At 35.6% G+C, this 16,766-nt stretch overlaps 2 protein-coding genes across 2 annotated transcripts; both read left to right on the forward strand.

The window, feature by feature from the left end:
* The first annotated feature begins 7,562 nt into the window (after window positions 1-7,562).
* LOC121974434 (TITAN-like protein) lies at window positions 7,563-12,343 on the forward strand. The gene is made up of 6 exons (XM_042525495.1): window positions 7,563-7,913; window positions 8,047-8,173; window positions 10,288-10,624; window positions 10,710-10,768; window positions 11,496-11,532; window positions 11,635-12,343. Exons 1-6 carry the CDS (start codon window positions 7,594-7,596, stop codon window positions 12,081-12,083), a joined length of 1,329 nt encoding a protein of 442 aa, XP_042381429.1. The 5' UTR covers window positions 7,563-7,593; the 3' UTR covers window positions 12,084-12,343.
* A 1,138-nt stretch (window positions 12,344-13,481) lies between these two features.
* Window positions 13,482-16,499, forward strand: LOC121974435. The gene is made up of 4 exons (XM_042525496.1): window positions 13,482-13,643; window positions 13,728-13,845; window positions 13,916-14,068; window positions 16,167-16,499. The coding sequence occupies exons 1-4, from the start codon at window positions 13,636-13,638 to the stop codon at window positions 16,338-16,340; spliced, it is 453 nt and encodes a 150-aa protein (XP_042381430.1). The 5' UTR covers window positions 13,482-13,635; the 3' UTR covers window positions 16,341-16,499.
* The last annotated feature ends 267 nt before the right edge of the window (window positions 16,500-16,766 follow it).

A 16,766-nucleotide genomic window follows, 5' to 3' on the forward strand; every position in this document is an offset into this window, starting at 1 on the left:
TGATTCTTATTTTGTAGGCATCAAAAGGGTCAGGATGTACCACACTTGGGCTCAAATCAAGGGTTAAACGAGGCGATCAAACCTTGGAACATTATGGACCGTTCGTTGAAGATCAGAGAGATCTGAGCCATCCGTTGAGAATTTGGTCCATCCGACCTAATGAGGAGCAGATCTCGTCCATTGATGAATATCTAGAAGTTTTGATCCAGATCTGACCTCATCCAGCCGTTGATCAAGACCCGGATTGTTCTGGACCGTCCGATCAGTTTTGAGGAGGTTTAAAAGCTTCGTGAGAAGCTACAGTGCACCTGGGCTCGGCCGCGATTTTGAGCTACAGTGTGTCTTCTTCTCCGCTGCAACGCCGACGCTCCCATTCCTCAAATCGGATCTAGTTCTTCCTCTTCTTCAACGACGGCGATCTCTAGCTGCCGACGTTCATCTTCCGATGACCAGAGAGTTTGAAGGAGGTTTCCCGATCAGCGAATTTCGCATCCACGAGCTTGAGGAGGTCTCACGAGAACTTGATCTTGTTCCGATCTCCATTCGCAGCGAGCTAAGTAGATCCGATCAATCGACTTAGTTTTGTAATTCACAGAATTTTAGCTCTATTCTTGGTGATGAGATTACCAGGCGGGTATGAGCTGAGAGGAGGTTTCGAGCTATGAACATCTCCTGGTAATAGAAGATTGGAGGAGGTTGAGCTTGGATCCGGATTGTGGAATGCTAGGGTTTTAGATTTCTTTATCTTGTTTTAGAATTTTGCTTGAACATGCTCAGATTTGAAGATTTGATAGTTTAGATTGTGTTTTAATCTTTGTTCTATATTTCTTACTTCAGATTTTGTTAATTTCTGTTTGCTCTTCTTTGCAATCCCAATTCTGAAATTCTACTTGCTAACCTGATCTTGATGAACTGCTGTAATCCAAATTTTGTTCAGCTTCTTAATTTCTGTAATCTGATCTAGATTTGAAGTTTCATAATTTTATTTGCCTTTAATCCATTCCTATATCAAAACTCCTTGATCTTAACTTTTGATTGTTGTAACTGTGAATATGCTATGATGATGAATGCTCAACTTGAGATTCAAATTGTTTCTGAGAAGGTGAGTGTAGAATGCTTGGAATACTTTGTTATTGTGACTTTAAATAGAAGGTATGTTAATTGATTCAATGGTGCATTTAAATCTGAATTTAATTGATGCTTATTTGATGAGAAGGAAATGGATCATGTTTAGATGAGAGTGAACATTATTAGATCTTATTCTTTGATCTTGTGATGTAATACTTTGATTGGAACTAATTCTAGGATATACACACATTCACTAGTTAACCTTGGAAAAATACGACTTGGGACTCGTTACTACAATATTAGTTTTAATTTAAATCTTCATTAAAATTAATAAAGATTGGAACTAAAGATTTAAATTAAAACTAATATTGTAGTAACGAGTCCCAAGTCGTATTTTTCCAAGGTTAACTAGTGAATGTGTGTATATCCTAGAATTAGTTCCAATCAAAGTATTACATCACAAGATCAAAGAATAAGATCTAATAATGTTCACTCTCATCTAAACATGATCCATTTCCTTCTCATCAAATAAGCATCAATTAAATTCAGATTTAAATGCACCATTGAATCAATTAACATACCTTCTATTTAAAGTCACAATAACAAAGTATTCCAAGCATTCTACACTCACCTTCTCAGAAACAATTTGAATCTCAAGTTGAGCATTCATCATCATAGCATGTTCATAGTTACAACAATCAAAAGTTAAGATCAAGGAGTTTTGATATAGGAATGGATTAAAGGCAAATAAAATTATGAAACCTCAAATCTAGATCAGATTACAGAAATTAAGAAGCTGAACAAAATTTGGATTACAGCAGTTCATCAAGATCAGGTTAGCAAGTAGAATTTCAGAATTGGGATTGCAAAGAAGAGCAAACAGAAATTAACAAAATCTGAAGTAAGAAATATAGAACAAAGATTAAAACACAATCTAAACTATCAAATCTTCAAATCTGAGCATGTTCAAGCAAAATTCTAAAACAAGATAAAGAAATCTAAAACCCTAGCATTCCACAATCCGGATCCAAGCTCAACCTCCTCCAATCTGCTGTAAAACCAACAGAAATGCTCTCGGAACCCCTATAAGCATTCAACAACAATCAAACAAGCTTCCTTCTATTACCAGGAGATGTTCATAGCTCTGGGAAACCTCCTCTCAGCTCATACCCGCCTGGTAATCTCATCAGCCGAAGAACAGAGCTAAAATCCTGTGAATTACAAAACTAAGTCGATTGATCGGATCTACTTAGCTTCGCTGCGGAATGGAGATCGGAACAAGATCAGAAGTTCTCAGGAGACCTCCCTCGAAGCTCTGGTGGATGCGAAATTCGCTGATCGGGAAACCTCCCCTCAGGAACACGGCGGCGGACAGAATTCAAGTCGCCATCGGGAAACCTCCTTCAAACTCTCTGGTCATCGGAAGATGAACGTCGGCAGCTAGAGATCGCCGTCGTTGAAGAAGAGGAAGAACTAGATCTGATTTGAGGAATGGGAGCGTCGGCGTTGCAGCGGAGAAGAAGACACACTGTAGCTCAAAATCGCGAAGCCGAGCCCAGGTGCACTGTAGCTTCTCACGAAGCTTTTAAACCTCCTCAAAACTGATCGGACGGTCCAGAACAATCCGGGTCTTGATCAACGGCTGGATGAGGTCAGATCTGGATCAAAACTTCTAGATATTCATCAATGGACGAGATCTGCTCCTCATTAGGTCGGATGGACCAAATTCTCAACGGATGGCTCAGATCTCTCTGATCTTCAACGAACGGTCCATAATGTTCCAAGGTTTGATCGCCTCGTTTAACCCTTGATTTGAGCACAAGTGTGGTACAATCTGATCGGGTCCCTGACCCTTTTGATGCCTACAAAATAAGAATCAAATATTAGCACCAAATACCATGAAAATAAGCTAATTTACAATTAAGTCCAAAATCAAATGTAATTACAAAATGTAATGTATATATGAGTTTAAGCTATGAATAGGCCATCAAAAACATGCATTATGAATATAGCCCCTGAGAAAAGTTATTCGTGGTTGAAAGGCGACTCCAACAGGCTAGAAGGCGCCTCCAGCGAGGCGCCAATGCTTTGGCAACGGCTAAACTCAACTTGGTCAAAGGTGCCTTCCATAGGGCTATAAAGCGTCTTCGTACTGTTCATCGAAGGCTCCTTCCAGCCATAAAAGGTGTCTTCCACAGTGAAGGTGTGGAGGTGCGCGGAGGCACCTTGGAGGCGCCTTCAACTCCCTTTGAAGGCTCCTCCAGCAGTATTTTCAGCCTTTTTTTGCTCTTTTACTGCTCCGATCGCCTAGGTGATCACGACCATCTGAGATAGGGCTCATCCGAACTCATTTCCCGGTCTTCTTCTCGAGCAAGCTTCCGCTCCAACTTTTCATCCCTCGAAACGTCGCCACGTCCTTCTCGCCCATCGGTGTACTCTTCCACAACACCTTGTCCTTCGGATACACCGAGCCCGTCGGCTCCCTTCTCATGCCATCCTTCTCGTTTGTTGCATCTTCTGCTCGACTTCTTGTGTTTCTAAGCTCCTACACACTTAGACACAAGGTTCAAATACAACATGACCTAACTTTAACTTGATTGATTACACCAAAATTATCACGGAGTTCCAACAGGAGGTTCTTATTTCATTACATTTATTGATGACTTTACATGTTTTGGTCATGTGTATTTGATCTCTTATAAATTTAAAAACATTAGATTACTTTAATCATTATTTAAATGAAGTTGAGAATCAAATAGATCATAAGATTAAAATCTTACGCACTGTCCATGGAGTGAATATTTGTCTAATTAGTTCAAGACAATATATAATGATAATGAGATTATTAGACAATTAACTATCCTAAGAACTTCACAGCAAAATGAGATTGTTGAAAAAAGAAATCAAACTTTTCTAGATATAGTTAGGTATATGATGGCTTAACCGAGTGTCTTTTAAATATGTTCCATTTACTCCATATAAATGTTGGACAGGTAGAAAATCAGGTTTGAATGATTTGATACCTTGGGGGTCAGCTGTCTATATTCATGATAAGACTCACAAATATAAAAAAATTTGATCCAAGGGTAAAAGTGTATTTTTATAAGGTATTTTAATACCTTCAAGGATTATATTTTCAATGGTGAGCAACAAGATGAAACGATCTCTGAAAAAAAGTCAAGAGATACTATATTTCTCGAAACTAAATTCCCAACAAGTGGTAAAATTGATAGAACAATTCCTTTATTTGCAATAGAGGAGGAGAGTATTTCTTCATCAACAAATCATATATCTTGAGAGATGTTTGAATCTAGTCAACCTAGTGGGAGTGATTTGTCGATGAATGAACATCATATTATTCATGGAGAAGGTTTGACATTAAGAATGAGGCATTAATGATTCTCCCAGTTAACGATGAGGAACCTCGAACAGTTAAGGAAACATTGAAATGCTCAGTTAGAGAAAATAGAAAGTTGCAATGGATAAAGAAATAAAGTTTATGAGAAAGAATCAAATTTGAAATTTAGTCGATCTTCCTCCGTGCCAAAGGGCTATTGGGAATAAATAGATTCTTAAAATTAAGAGAAAAGCACATGGGTCGATTAATCAATACAAAACTCGTGTAGTTGCAAAAGGATATATCCAAATGAAAGATATTGATTTTGGAGAGACATTTTTTTTCTGTTGTGAAGTTTGTATCAATACGTGTCATCCTAACTATATTAGTACATTTTGACTAGGAATTACACTAGATAGATATAAAAATAGCTTTCCTTAATGACAATCTTGATAAAGAAATCTATATGGTATAACAAGAAGGTTACATTGCTAAATGTCAAGAGAATAAAATATGTAAACTTAAAAAATCTATATATGTGTTAAGGAAGCGTCAAGACAATGAAACATAAGATTTAATAAAGTTATTTTATCTTATATTTTTTAGATGATCAATGAAGATCATTGTGTTTACCGAAGAAAGGAGAAAGAAAAGTTGATAATATATTATTATATGTTGATAATATATTAATAATTGGAAATGACATAAAATTTGTGATATAAGTCAAATCATGACTTTCATCATAATTTGGTATAATAGATATAGGAGAAGCTGAGTACATCTTAGAAGTAAAGATCATTAGAGATCGATTAAAAAAACTTTTGGGTTTATCTCAAGAGACGCATATGACTAAGATGCTACAACACTTTAATATGTCAGATTGTAACATTGAACAAACACCTGTAGTGAGATACACTGTTTTGAGTAAAAGTAAGTATCCCAAGACTCTTGAAAAATAGCCGAAATAAAGAAAAAAAATCATATGTTAGTGTCATTAGTAGTTTAATGTACACTATATTGTATACACGTCCTGATATTAGCTATGTTGTTGGCTTAGTCAGTTGTTTCTAGTCAAGCCCAAGATCGAGACACTAGAAAGCGGTGAAGAGGATATTTAGATATCTGACAGGGATAATAGATTATTGTTTCTATTTCCAAGGATCTAAGATAAGTCTAAAGGGCTACATAGATGCAGATTGGGTATGAGACCTTGATGATAGAAAATCTATATCTGACTATACCTTCTTGCTGAATTATAGCACAATTTCATGGAATAACAAGAAGTAGACTTGTATAGTATTGTCAGCAATGAAAGTTGAGTATGTGGCTTATGCAGCGATGATGCAAGAAGTTGTTTTGTTGAGAAGGTTCAGGAAGTACTTGAAAATTACTAGGGGCAATGGAAGTCCTGTTTCAGTGTACTATTACAATCAACCTGTTATAACTTTTTTCAAAGATTCCAAATATCACAGTAAAGACAAGCATATAGAGATTAAATATATTTTGTAAGGTATATTATTGATAAGAAAAAGATAATTATTGAGTATATCCTTACATATATTATACTTGTAAATTATTTTACTAAGTCATTGACTAAAGAGTCATTTCGTAGATATGTAAAGTTTTTAGGATGTCTTAAAATGTAACAAATTATAAAGACAATTAGATATATAAAAATGTCATAATATATTCAGTGTATATGTTGTTACATATTTGGATAAAGTCTCGGCAAGCATGTTGGTAGGTTAATATTAGTCTACTCATGTGGACAATCATCTCTATTTGTCTAGTATTAATAGAAGTAAGACTATTACTTATAGGACAACTAATAAAGTTGTGAATGAAGATGTACCTATATGTTAGGATCGCCTTGATAGTTGTATCAAGATGAGATCATTTATGAATTGATAATGATTGAAGTAAATGCACTCATTATTTACTGAACCTGTAAAAGGCCATATTAGAATTCATGGGTTGAATTCAGGAATAGACATTGCAAATGTCTAGATAAATATTTGTATGTTAACTTTGAGAAAAAATGTACTCTTTATTGGTAAAAAGAAAGAGATCGTATCATGTGATTCATATCACATGTGACATGTGTTATATCGACAAAAAGAGTAGCAGGAGACTAGATCTTTACTTCTTTACTATGTGAGACCCTTGAAATTATAAGTTAATCTCAATTTGAGCTGAGTGACTATTTAGCTGTCTACTTAAAGTTTGAATAGTTACTTTAGCATGTAACCTATTGACTATAAAAGATTCAGTCGATGGAGCATACTAGGAAAATGACTAATTAGAATGAATATATTGTAGCTAAAAGGAAAATTAAAATAGATTTACATCCTTGATATTTATTCACTAGTCAACCAGTTATATTTTTTGTTGAGTAGATAAAATGTAATTATGAATAATTGTATTAATTGGAGATATTAAATATGCTTTTGACATAATAATTATTATGAGAGATTAGAGATGTTCATATTGATGTAAATGATTTATTCTGGAGTAATGTAAGATATTGATGTATTCAATTTATTTTGATGAGCGACTATGCAAAGTGTAACAACTTTCTTAACATCAATCGCTCAATATGTTTTTTATCGCACGAACCATTTTTCCTTAAGCTAGATTGAATGTTTTGATATGATATTTGTGACTTAATTCTTATATGATGTTTGTGACTTAACTTGGACGAGGGAAAAATGTTAGTAGTGGGTACGTGGGCTTTATGGGCATGCCCACAAAACTTACCCACTATTTTTCTTTTTATATAAAAAGGAAGTTCGTCCAAGCTAAAGGAGTTGGTTGTTGACCTAGGAACGAAGAGGGATTTGATTTATGGAGATCGAAAGGTAGTTTAATTTTTTATGAGTGCTCTTCTGACAATAAATACGAAGAATTCAAGATCTATCGTCATCAATCCATTATAAGTATTTATAGCTTACCGATTTCATTTCTGTGAGTTGTAGATAATTATTTAAGCGCCGTTCTTATGATAATAAAAATAATAGTTTTTTTATTAAAAAAAATCGCACAATATTTATATCGGACTATTATCTGCGAGTGACCGTGCGGCCGGCAGCTTAAAAGGGCCGATGAGACCCGCTCCGTGAGCCCGTCTCGGCCCGGCCTGATGATAGTATTTCATGACTAGGAGTCGAGGTAGGTTCCTCGGCAAGGGCATGGAAACGGAGGACGCGCCAGGTCCGTCGAAGATGGCGTCGAATGCGAAGGCCAAGCGAACTGGAGGAGGCCGGAGGGAGTTTCAATTCTGCTCGGTGTGCAGGTGCAACCACGACCAAGGGAATCGCCACAGGTACTTCCCCGGCCACGTCCGCTCGCTCACCACCCTCCTTTCTCGTTTCCACCGCAAGATCTCCGATCTCCGCTCCTTTGTACGAAATCCTTCCCTTCTTCTCCCCGAGCACGACGCTGCTCTCAATCGCCTCTGGTGCATCTTCTGCAGTTGTGATCTGCACGAGACAGACAGCCTCTTCGCACGGTAAACCCCTTCTCTTAACCTTACTTTCCCCTCATACAGTGTTGCTTAGGGTTTTCAAGGTTAAATTGGGGCATGTCCTTATGAAGATGGATGGCTTCGAGTACGCATGTCTGATAGCTGGGCTGTTTTGCAGTAGTAATGCGATCAAGCATCTGGCGAGCTCAATGCATCTGTTGAACCTGAAGAATTTCCTAGAGAAACACGGAGGAGGGATGGATCGGGTCGATTCTTTTAGGGTCTCTGAAGCAGATCTAGTGAAGGTAACTAACTTTTCTCTTTGGTCTAGAATGTATTAAATTGATTGAAGGTGAATTAAGCTCTGATATTTTTTTAAATGTGCGGAGCACAATTCGCAAATAACCTTAGAAATAAGTAGAAACATTGTGATATAGAACAATACCTTTTGGTAAATTTTATAATTTACATTCATATCGGATGGAAAATTAATTCCGTCCTTTTTACAGTGTTTGTGGACCTTACACATAGTTTCTCTTATGGACTCCAGGAAAGCAGAAAAATCTTAAGCACTTGCAAAATGAGATTGTGTGTGAAACTGAAGGAAGTTACAACAGAACATGGCCATTCATATATCAAGACACATTAGTTTAGAAGGAAAAAAGACCGAAGCATGATTTTAAATTTTGGCTTTGGTCATATCCTGTTAGAGTAACATATTAGCTTTGACACTTTTCTACGCTATAATACAGTCTATACTAGTTGGAACCTGGCTTTTGCACTACATATTCTCTTCTTTTCTAAGTTACACCGTAATGATATTCTATTGGATTCTATTACTAGTATTTTGTAAGTCAATAGAAAAAATATGCAAGTCCTTAAGACTGATTGTTGATTTTCCATATTTGGAATCAAATTGATCTTTGTAAATGTTTGTCTCATGTTCTGTTATCTTCTCACTGACTCTTTCCTAGGTTTGATGGTAATTTGTCAATTTGATCACTCGATGTTTTGCTTCAATATGGTTCTAAGATTCCATGGTTTCAAACTTTCATATTTCAAAGTCTTGTTTACCCTACCAAATTTCTCTATTTTTTTCTTTTTGGCAACTTGTGATGTTTTCCAACCTTGATCAGCTCATATGAAGTTCTATATCTTGAAGAATTCAAAATTAATTTTCTAAAGCTGCATACAGATTAGATTATAAATGAAAGGATGTTTCATTTAATTTAGTTTATAATCGTTGACAATAAATTTATATATATATATATATTTTAAGATTAAAAATGTGCTCTCTTCATTTTTTTTATTTTACTTGGTAACTTTTTCATTATGAAATTACAACTTCAAAGGAGTATGAAGTTGAAACTGAATTTTCTAGCTTAATAACAAGCTAGATATATGTTTAACCATTTTGCTATAATTAAAAGATTCTCTTATCATACTGATTTTTCTGACCGTTTTGTCCAGCTTTTCTAATGCATGTATGTTATGATGATATTATGATTATATTACCGATTCTCTGAATTATGTATCATACCTTTATTTCCCACATTAGGGGCTCCACCAGTATAGCTTTCTATTGTCTGTATAGCTTTATATTGTCTGTTTCAAGCTCCATACCACCCCTTATTGAGCTTTGCATTGCTTGTATTGCCTTGTACCGGTAGCATGCGCAAAAGTATCATGCATCACTTGCATCACAGTTGCTTTAGTCTCAACATAATGTGAAATGTTAACCATTGTCTGTACTGTCTTATACAACACTAGATTTAAATCCATAATCATAAATGCTTATGTTATTAGGTGGCATTCCTACACAAAATATGGTACCTTTGGCTCTCTGTTATTGGTACATACACTTATTCATTGTTGTTTTTAACTTCATGCAGCATACTCTCGTTATTGTGATTTTCTGTTTTTCTGTTATTGTCTTTCATTGTAGGTGTAGGTGGAGCGCTTGAACTTCATGGACTGTAGGTTACAGTATTTTAGCCAGTGTTAAATTCAAATGTTTACAATGCTTTTATTGTTCAATGCATCTAGTTTATTGATGCTTTTTAATTGTTATTTTATTATATTTCATCAATCAATGCTGAAAGTGGGGTTTAGTAATTATATTATTGCTATTATTTATCTATATAGCAAAAATATTATATATTACATTCTTCATTTACAATTTCTTAGTTCATTATATCCAAAATGTTGGTTTGCACATCATCACTTATGCTTGGAACATGTTCCTGAATTTTAAGTATAGTCAAATTGATCAAATTTATGATAAATTGTTAAATTTTTACTGCTTCCTGGTATGTATGCCTTAATGTTGCAAAACTAATGATTTCTTAGCGTTATAGCAACTTGGTGTAGTTTGCTTTCTACAATGGAAAATGATACTTTGTAGTTTCTGCAATTGCAGTGGGAGAAGGGCTGTGAGGCTTTAAAAGGTGCAGTGCCATTTTCTTGCAATAGGACTATTGAACCATCGCTTGGCTCATCAAAAGATATCCAACATGCAGTTACCTCTAACATTGAAGAAAATTCTGTCCATTCTACTTTCTCATATATTTCTGATTCTGTTATACCTTTACAAAATCTTACCAATGAGAATTATGTGGAATACCATCCAAAAGTTAATGGATTCCCCATCAGTGGCTCCGTTTCAAATGCTGCTACTTCCTGTTCAATAAGCATGGAGGGAAATGATGACCTTAATAATGCCTGTATCTTTGGAAGCCCTTCAAGGCAATTATCAGGTCAGGATTCTTAAATTTGATATTTTTGTTCTGTCTCTTCATTTCTTAACTTATGTCATCCTGAATGATGTTATGTTTATTTCAGTTAGCACATCCACTTGCTATGTGAAGAACGTGATTAGACTGCCTCCAAACAATTCAATTGTAAGTTGTATCTTTTAGAATGTCTTTAAATAGTTTTATGATGGATGCCATATTCTTTCTTTCTAACATTTCAATGCACAGTGTGTTTTATTTCCGATTGCAAGCAGGACTAGTTCTTAATTAGAACTTGATCTGGGATTATCACATGATTCACACCTATCTCTTTGTTTAGAAATTGAGAAATATGAAGATGATTGGTATGCATGCATAAAATTGCATGGGAAATAATGTATTATACTAGAAAGTCATGAATCCGACCCCACTTAGTGGGAAAAGGCTTGGTTGTTGTTGTTGTTGTACTAGAAAGTCATGAATCTTGGCTGGAACAAAAAGAAGCTAATATACTAAATTGATATTTTGACTATAGTGGATCAAAGACTATTATTATAACATATCCTGTATGCTTGGCTCTACCAGTGGGTATCCCTGTACTTTTTATGTAAATACTTCATCCACTACTCTCACTAACTGGACACTAGTATCGCCATGAATTCCACTTCTTCACATAATTAACTATCCTGTATATTACACTGCTGTTTCAGAAGCACAAACCCTTTGCTTGACACTTTATCATCTCCTTGTTTGATGGTGGATGGTTAAGAGCCTTTTGATATGAGTGTACCTTGCTGGGGTTGGTGCACCTTTTGATTTAAGTTAGGCGGCAACTTCTCTAACTCAAATGTATTTTTATGTAGCAAAATACTCATGTTAATTTTATTTTGCATAGGATAAGCGAATTGGCTCTGCTGGAGATCCCAACCAGGGTACTCCTTGTCCCATAATTGTCATTTTCCTTTATTCTTGTCTCGGTCAGTGTCAACAGACCTATTATACTCGACCAAATTCACTTTCTTCTCTTTATGCAGCGTTGCCAGAGCCCACTCTAAGATCCTTGTCTTCAGAAGTCAGCCAACTGAATGTGCATGCCGGCGGTCCACCGCCTTGGTTTGAGATAAGCGAAGGCCAGGGAAGCAATGTAACGAAAGAAGATACAAATACTAACACACTAGCCTCTCAATCATTTCACTCCATGAAGTCAAAAGAGCTAAATCCAAAACGCGTGGGAGCTGCATGGGCTGAAAGAAGAAGAGCTGAACTAAAGATGGAGAAGAGAGAAATTGTCTCAAAGAGTTGGCTTCCGAATTTTGGTAGTGTGTGGCAAGAAGGTACCCGAAAGAAATCTCGAAAAGAATTTGAAATGAGAAATAGGATACATTCCGGTAATGAGAGCCCATCCGAGATTTCACCTAAGGTGCAGCCTTACATTAGCAAAAGACACCGCTCATCTGATTTGCGGGGGGCACCCGACATTTAATCAAGCAGTTCTGACTTTTACTCAGGATCCTTATCGGTCTTATTCAAAACGATTCTCGGGCTCATCCCTCAGACCTTGCATTTTCTGGAGCCCTATGTCTTGGAGTTTTCCTCTTGAAATTTCAAAGAGTATAATGAAGTTTTGCAAATGTTGTACAGCTTAGTATTATCTGTTTACCTGGTTCGAGACCTTCACATCTTGGACATGTAGTAATCAAAACAGTGAGGCGACTTAAAAGCTGACGTGTGTTGATTTTTCTAGCTTCCTGTTCTTTGAATCCATAACTTTGGTAACCACGTCGAATGAACAATTCAGAATTTGAAAATTTTAAAATACTACATTCCCAAGAATAAATGCAGTAACAGTTTGTTTTAATAAATCAAATGTTCTTCCAGTGAATTTCAACTATTTTTGTTTCTTATGGAGATTAAATATGCATTCAGAGGCCAGATGAAAAAGCTTTTGGTATGCGATCAATAATTCTGATTTCTGACTCGAGCATAACATGAATAATAAAGAGAAAATATGAATCACCTACGATTATGAACGAGTAAATTATTTATTTAAGAAACTTTAATCATCTTTTTATGTTATAAAAATTTACTCTTTCCTAGGATATTTTCATAATTTTACATTATGCTTTTTTTTAAAAAAATTGATAAACAATATATTATTTTATATGATACGATAGTCTACTTTACCTTTCCCTCTTTTTGTTTCGTTGCCCAGCTCATCGGAACTGATCGAGATTGCTAATGAAGATCAGCACCTCCATCAAGCCCTCGATGATCTCCTTTTCTGGGATCGGAGGCGCAAAGAGGAGAAGCGGAATCGAAGGAGAGGAGAAGTGGAATCGAAGGTGTCGTGAGTGAATCCTCGTAAAAAACCCGAACGGGACGTGAAATTGGAGATTTTTAATTAAAAAAATAGTGAAATTTTAAAATTATTTTTTTTCTTTCGAAATTAATACGTGGATGAGCTAGTAACTAATTAATAATGAGATTTAAGATTTATATGGAAATATTTTAATTGTAGAGTGAAGTAAGTTTTTTTAACTGAAGAATGCCGTTTTGTTGCTATTCTTGCTGGATATGGTAAAACTGCAATAATTAATTCTTAAGTACTAGTTTGTCATGATTTTATAGTTCATCATTAAGATATTATTAGAAATTGAATCTTAATCCTCTCTGAAATCTTTTTTTAAATTTTTATCTTTGAATAAGTAATAAAAAGAACATTTATATCAAAATAAATAAAAAAATAATATTTGATTTGATTTTAAATTTCCTCTCATCAGTAAATCAAAATATTATTTTCGGTACCCTCACCCTGTAATTCTCAAAGATAACGAGGGCATTTTGGTAATAATGGCTTTCGACGCGCATTATGGATCAGAGGACGAGGGTTTTTCCGTCTGCATCGCGAAAGTTTTCGCCCCTTCTTCCCTCCCTTCTCTCGCAGACGCATCGAACTACGCCGCCGCTTCCCATCCTGCTCCTGTTAGACCAACCAAACCCTAGCCTGATTTCTTCCCCTTCGGACGCGCTACATTATGAAAGTGTAAATTCTCCCTTCCCCGAGGAATCCTTTCGTTATCTTTTTGTTGATTCACGGTCGCGCATGGTCGTAATTGATGCGCCGCAGGTTACAGGCAAATGCCGGGGCGCTTACCAACTATGAGGTTCTCGAGTTTTTACGCGGGAGAGGCGCGACGAGCGACCCTATGGGGTGCCTTGGTGCCGTTACGCCTTCCGAGTGCAAGGTGAGATCGGACGTTCTTTGATGTGAATTCTCCAACCCTGTTAACATTGCTTCGGTTGTTGAGTGAGCAGGTCTATGATTGGCTGGTACAAACCGCTGCTTGCAATCAGACGAAGGAATCGATCGATGAGTTTTTGAATAAAGCCGAAAAGTTCAAACTTGCAAAAGCTGAGAAGCTCAATATCATAAACCTGCGGCCATCCAACCTAGCTATTATTGATCCGGTGTGTCTTTTTTGTTTTACTTTTTATATTTCTGATGCACATTTATCCTTCAGATCATCAAATCATTGATCACGTGGATTAATTATTTACGTTCATGTTTTGATCTGTGCAAATAATTTTCATGCTATACCTCATCGAAGAGCATAGCATCATAGTATATTCACTGATTACCTCACTTGAAGAGTATGACCTAACAAGTATTATTAAGGGCTATTATAATCTCCACTTCCACCTTCTTTTGTTCTTAGCTTAACTGGGACAAAAATTCAGCATTAGAAGTTAGTTAAAGAAGTTGAGACTTTCACATTGATTAGGCAGCCAACTTAAGAAATCATATGCTTGATTTTATTGACTCTAACTCATGATAGATGAGGCTTACTAGTGTGGTAGGGAGCTTCTCTTTCATACTTTTTGTACACTGTCTATGACAAAGCTTCCTGTTTACGAGTTACTGAGAACTTGCATTAAATGTCTATTTAGATGTCGGTATATCATACACACTTAATAGTAAGATATAGGCATGTTCAATTTAAGATGCCAATTTCTGTGTGTAGAATTTGAAGAATGCCAAAAAGCATTGACAAAGATGATTATAGTACAAGGAGGATTTTATAGTTGTTTCATGTGATTGTTACTTAATACTTGTTATTTGTCTTCTATAAGACCTAAGCAAGGACAAGGTTTAAATGATATATGTAGGCGACTTGTGGTAGGGCTATCTTTTATTCCATATGTAGTATGTGGACAAACATGTGGGTTGCATAAGTGGTTATTTTAAAGAAATTAGTCAAAAAGTTTAAATTTTTTTAAAGAATTTAATAAGAATAATATAATTGGCATCTACCATGAATAACACAATGAAAACCTAATGAGATATTCATTATTAACTCTTACCAATAGGCAGAAAAAAGTGTGAAACTAAAAATTTCCAAAGAAGCATAATGATTAAGTTCCTTATAACCATCACACTCTTTTCTCTCTTTATAGTACGATGTTCTAATTAATTTCTATTGTATGATATAAGCGATCTTGAGATACTTTTTTGTCGAGATGACTCATTAACTGATAACATTTTGCAACTTAATGTTGCACCAAGCATGATACAAGTCTTCACTCTTTTTATTTAATGAAATAAACAGCTCATTTTACTTGTTGAATCTTTTACAATCAATGTTTCTCTTTTCCTTTTTACTTTGTCGATACTTTATGTTGCAATAGATTAGATATACACTTGACTAAGTTGTCTTTTCAGGTTTCTAATAGAATATACTTTTCAGTCTATTTAATATTTAGTTCAGGCTCTCTAGTGCTCATTGAGCTTAAAGGATTTACTTTAGAGTAACCAATCATTAAGCAAAGTAGAAAAGCCTAAGTCAACTACTCGAGTTGATCTGATGATATGTTCTTGAAGAGGCAAGGTTTTAAAAGCACTTGAGCGCACTTAACTAGATTTGGAAGGGTGACACTGTCATATTGTTGTTCTACACCTTAGCGAAATCATGAACTGATTTTTTTATAACAATAATTCCTTTTGTTGTACACCTTAAAGAATCCTAAAATTTCATGTATCTTTTTCCATGCTCAACATATTGATGTTCAAACATTTCCTATTTGGAGTTTACATTGAAAAAACAATGCACTGAAATAAAGAGTAGGACAGATTTAAATAGGTTCGTGCCTATTGAATTGAACACTGAAGAATGAAGATGCATTTGTTCATTGCTAGGAGAAAGTTATGTATATTTCAGGCATCCTGTATAAGAATCAAGACCTTGCCTGGAAGTTGGAGCATATGTTGGATTATTCAAATTCCAAAAACTTTTTCCTAATGCAATATGCCTTTTTAGGAGCTCTTATCCAAATGCATCTGCTATTCACTTTTGTATTTAATTCAATACCGTGAATGATCTACTCAGTTTGATCCTCAATTTGTCAATGTGGAACAACTTGTACCACAATTAAATTTTCAACTGGGCCACTTAACCTAGATCTTTACCATTATATATAAGTGATTAACCTCAAAATATTTTGGTTCATCTCTAAATATCCTCCTTTTGCTCCTCGTATAAATTTATCTGTTGCTCTTTTACCTTTGCAGATTATAGAATACGGTGAGAAACGTCTAGCAAAAGACGAGGCTAAAGGGATAGACGAAGTTCAGGAACTTGTGGGTCTAGTGCTCGAGGTTTTACCACCGCCTCCGCCAAGACCTGAAGATGAGATGCAAGGTCAGGAAGAGATGCCCACTGAGAAACCCCTGGAAGAAGATTAGTTTTGTTTGCAACAAATTCTTAGTTCAATGCTCATAAGCGATTGTACATGGATTTCATCGGGTAAGCTAACTGTTACACTGAATTAATGAAGTTTGATACTGTAAACAGACTAGTGTTAAGTTATTAATTGAGATGCTGTTTCTAATTTTCTTGGACAACTGAAATATCATTTTGGAGATTCTCGTTTCATTCAAGAAACAATACTTGTCAATAAATTATTGTTCCCTCAACATCAATTAGTCCCAATTCATTATTCTTCATTTTTCATCTGGCCTAACAAGTCATTATTCTTCATTACACCCGACGATCACTCCATCGGCAGCGGCCGATTGAAGGTCATCGAATCACATACCCTCGAGGAGGGACTTGTCTCATTGCCAAAGTAACAAGATGGCGTTTATTTACGAAGAAATCTACAACTAGGT

Source organism: Zingiber officinale, chromosome 4B (assembly GCF_018446385.1).
Source record: "Zingiber officinale cultivar Zhangliang chromosome 4B, Zo_v1.1, whole genome shotgun sequence".
NCBI lineage: Eukaryota > Viridiplantae > Streptophyta > Magnoliopsida > Zingiberales > Zingiberaceae > Zingiber > Zingiber officinale.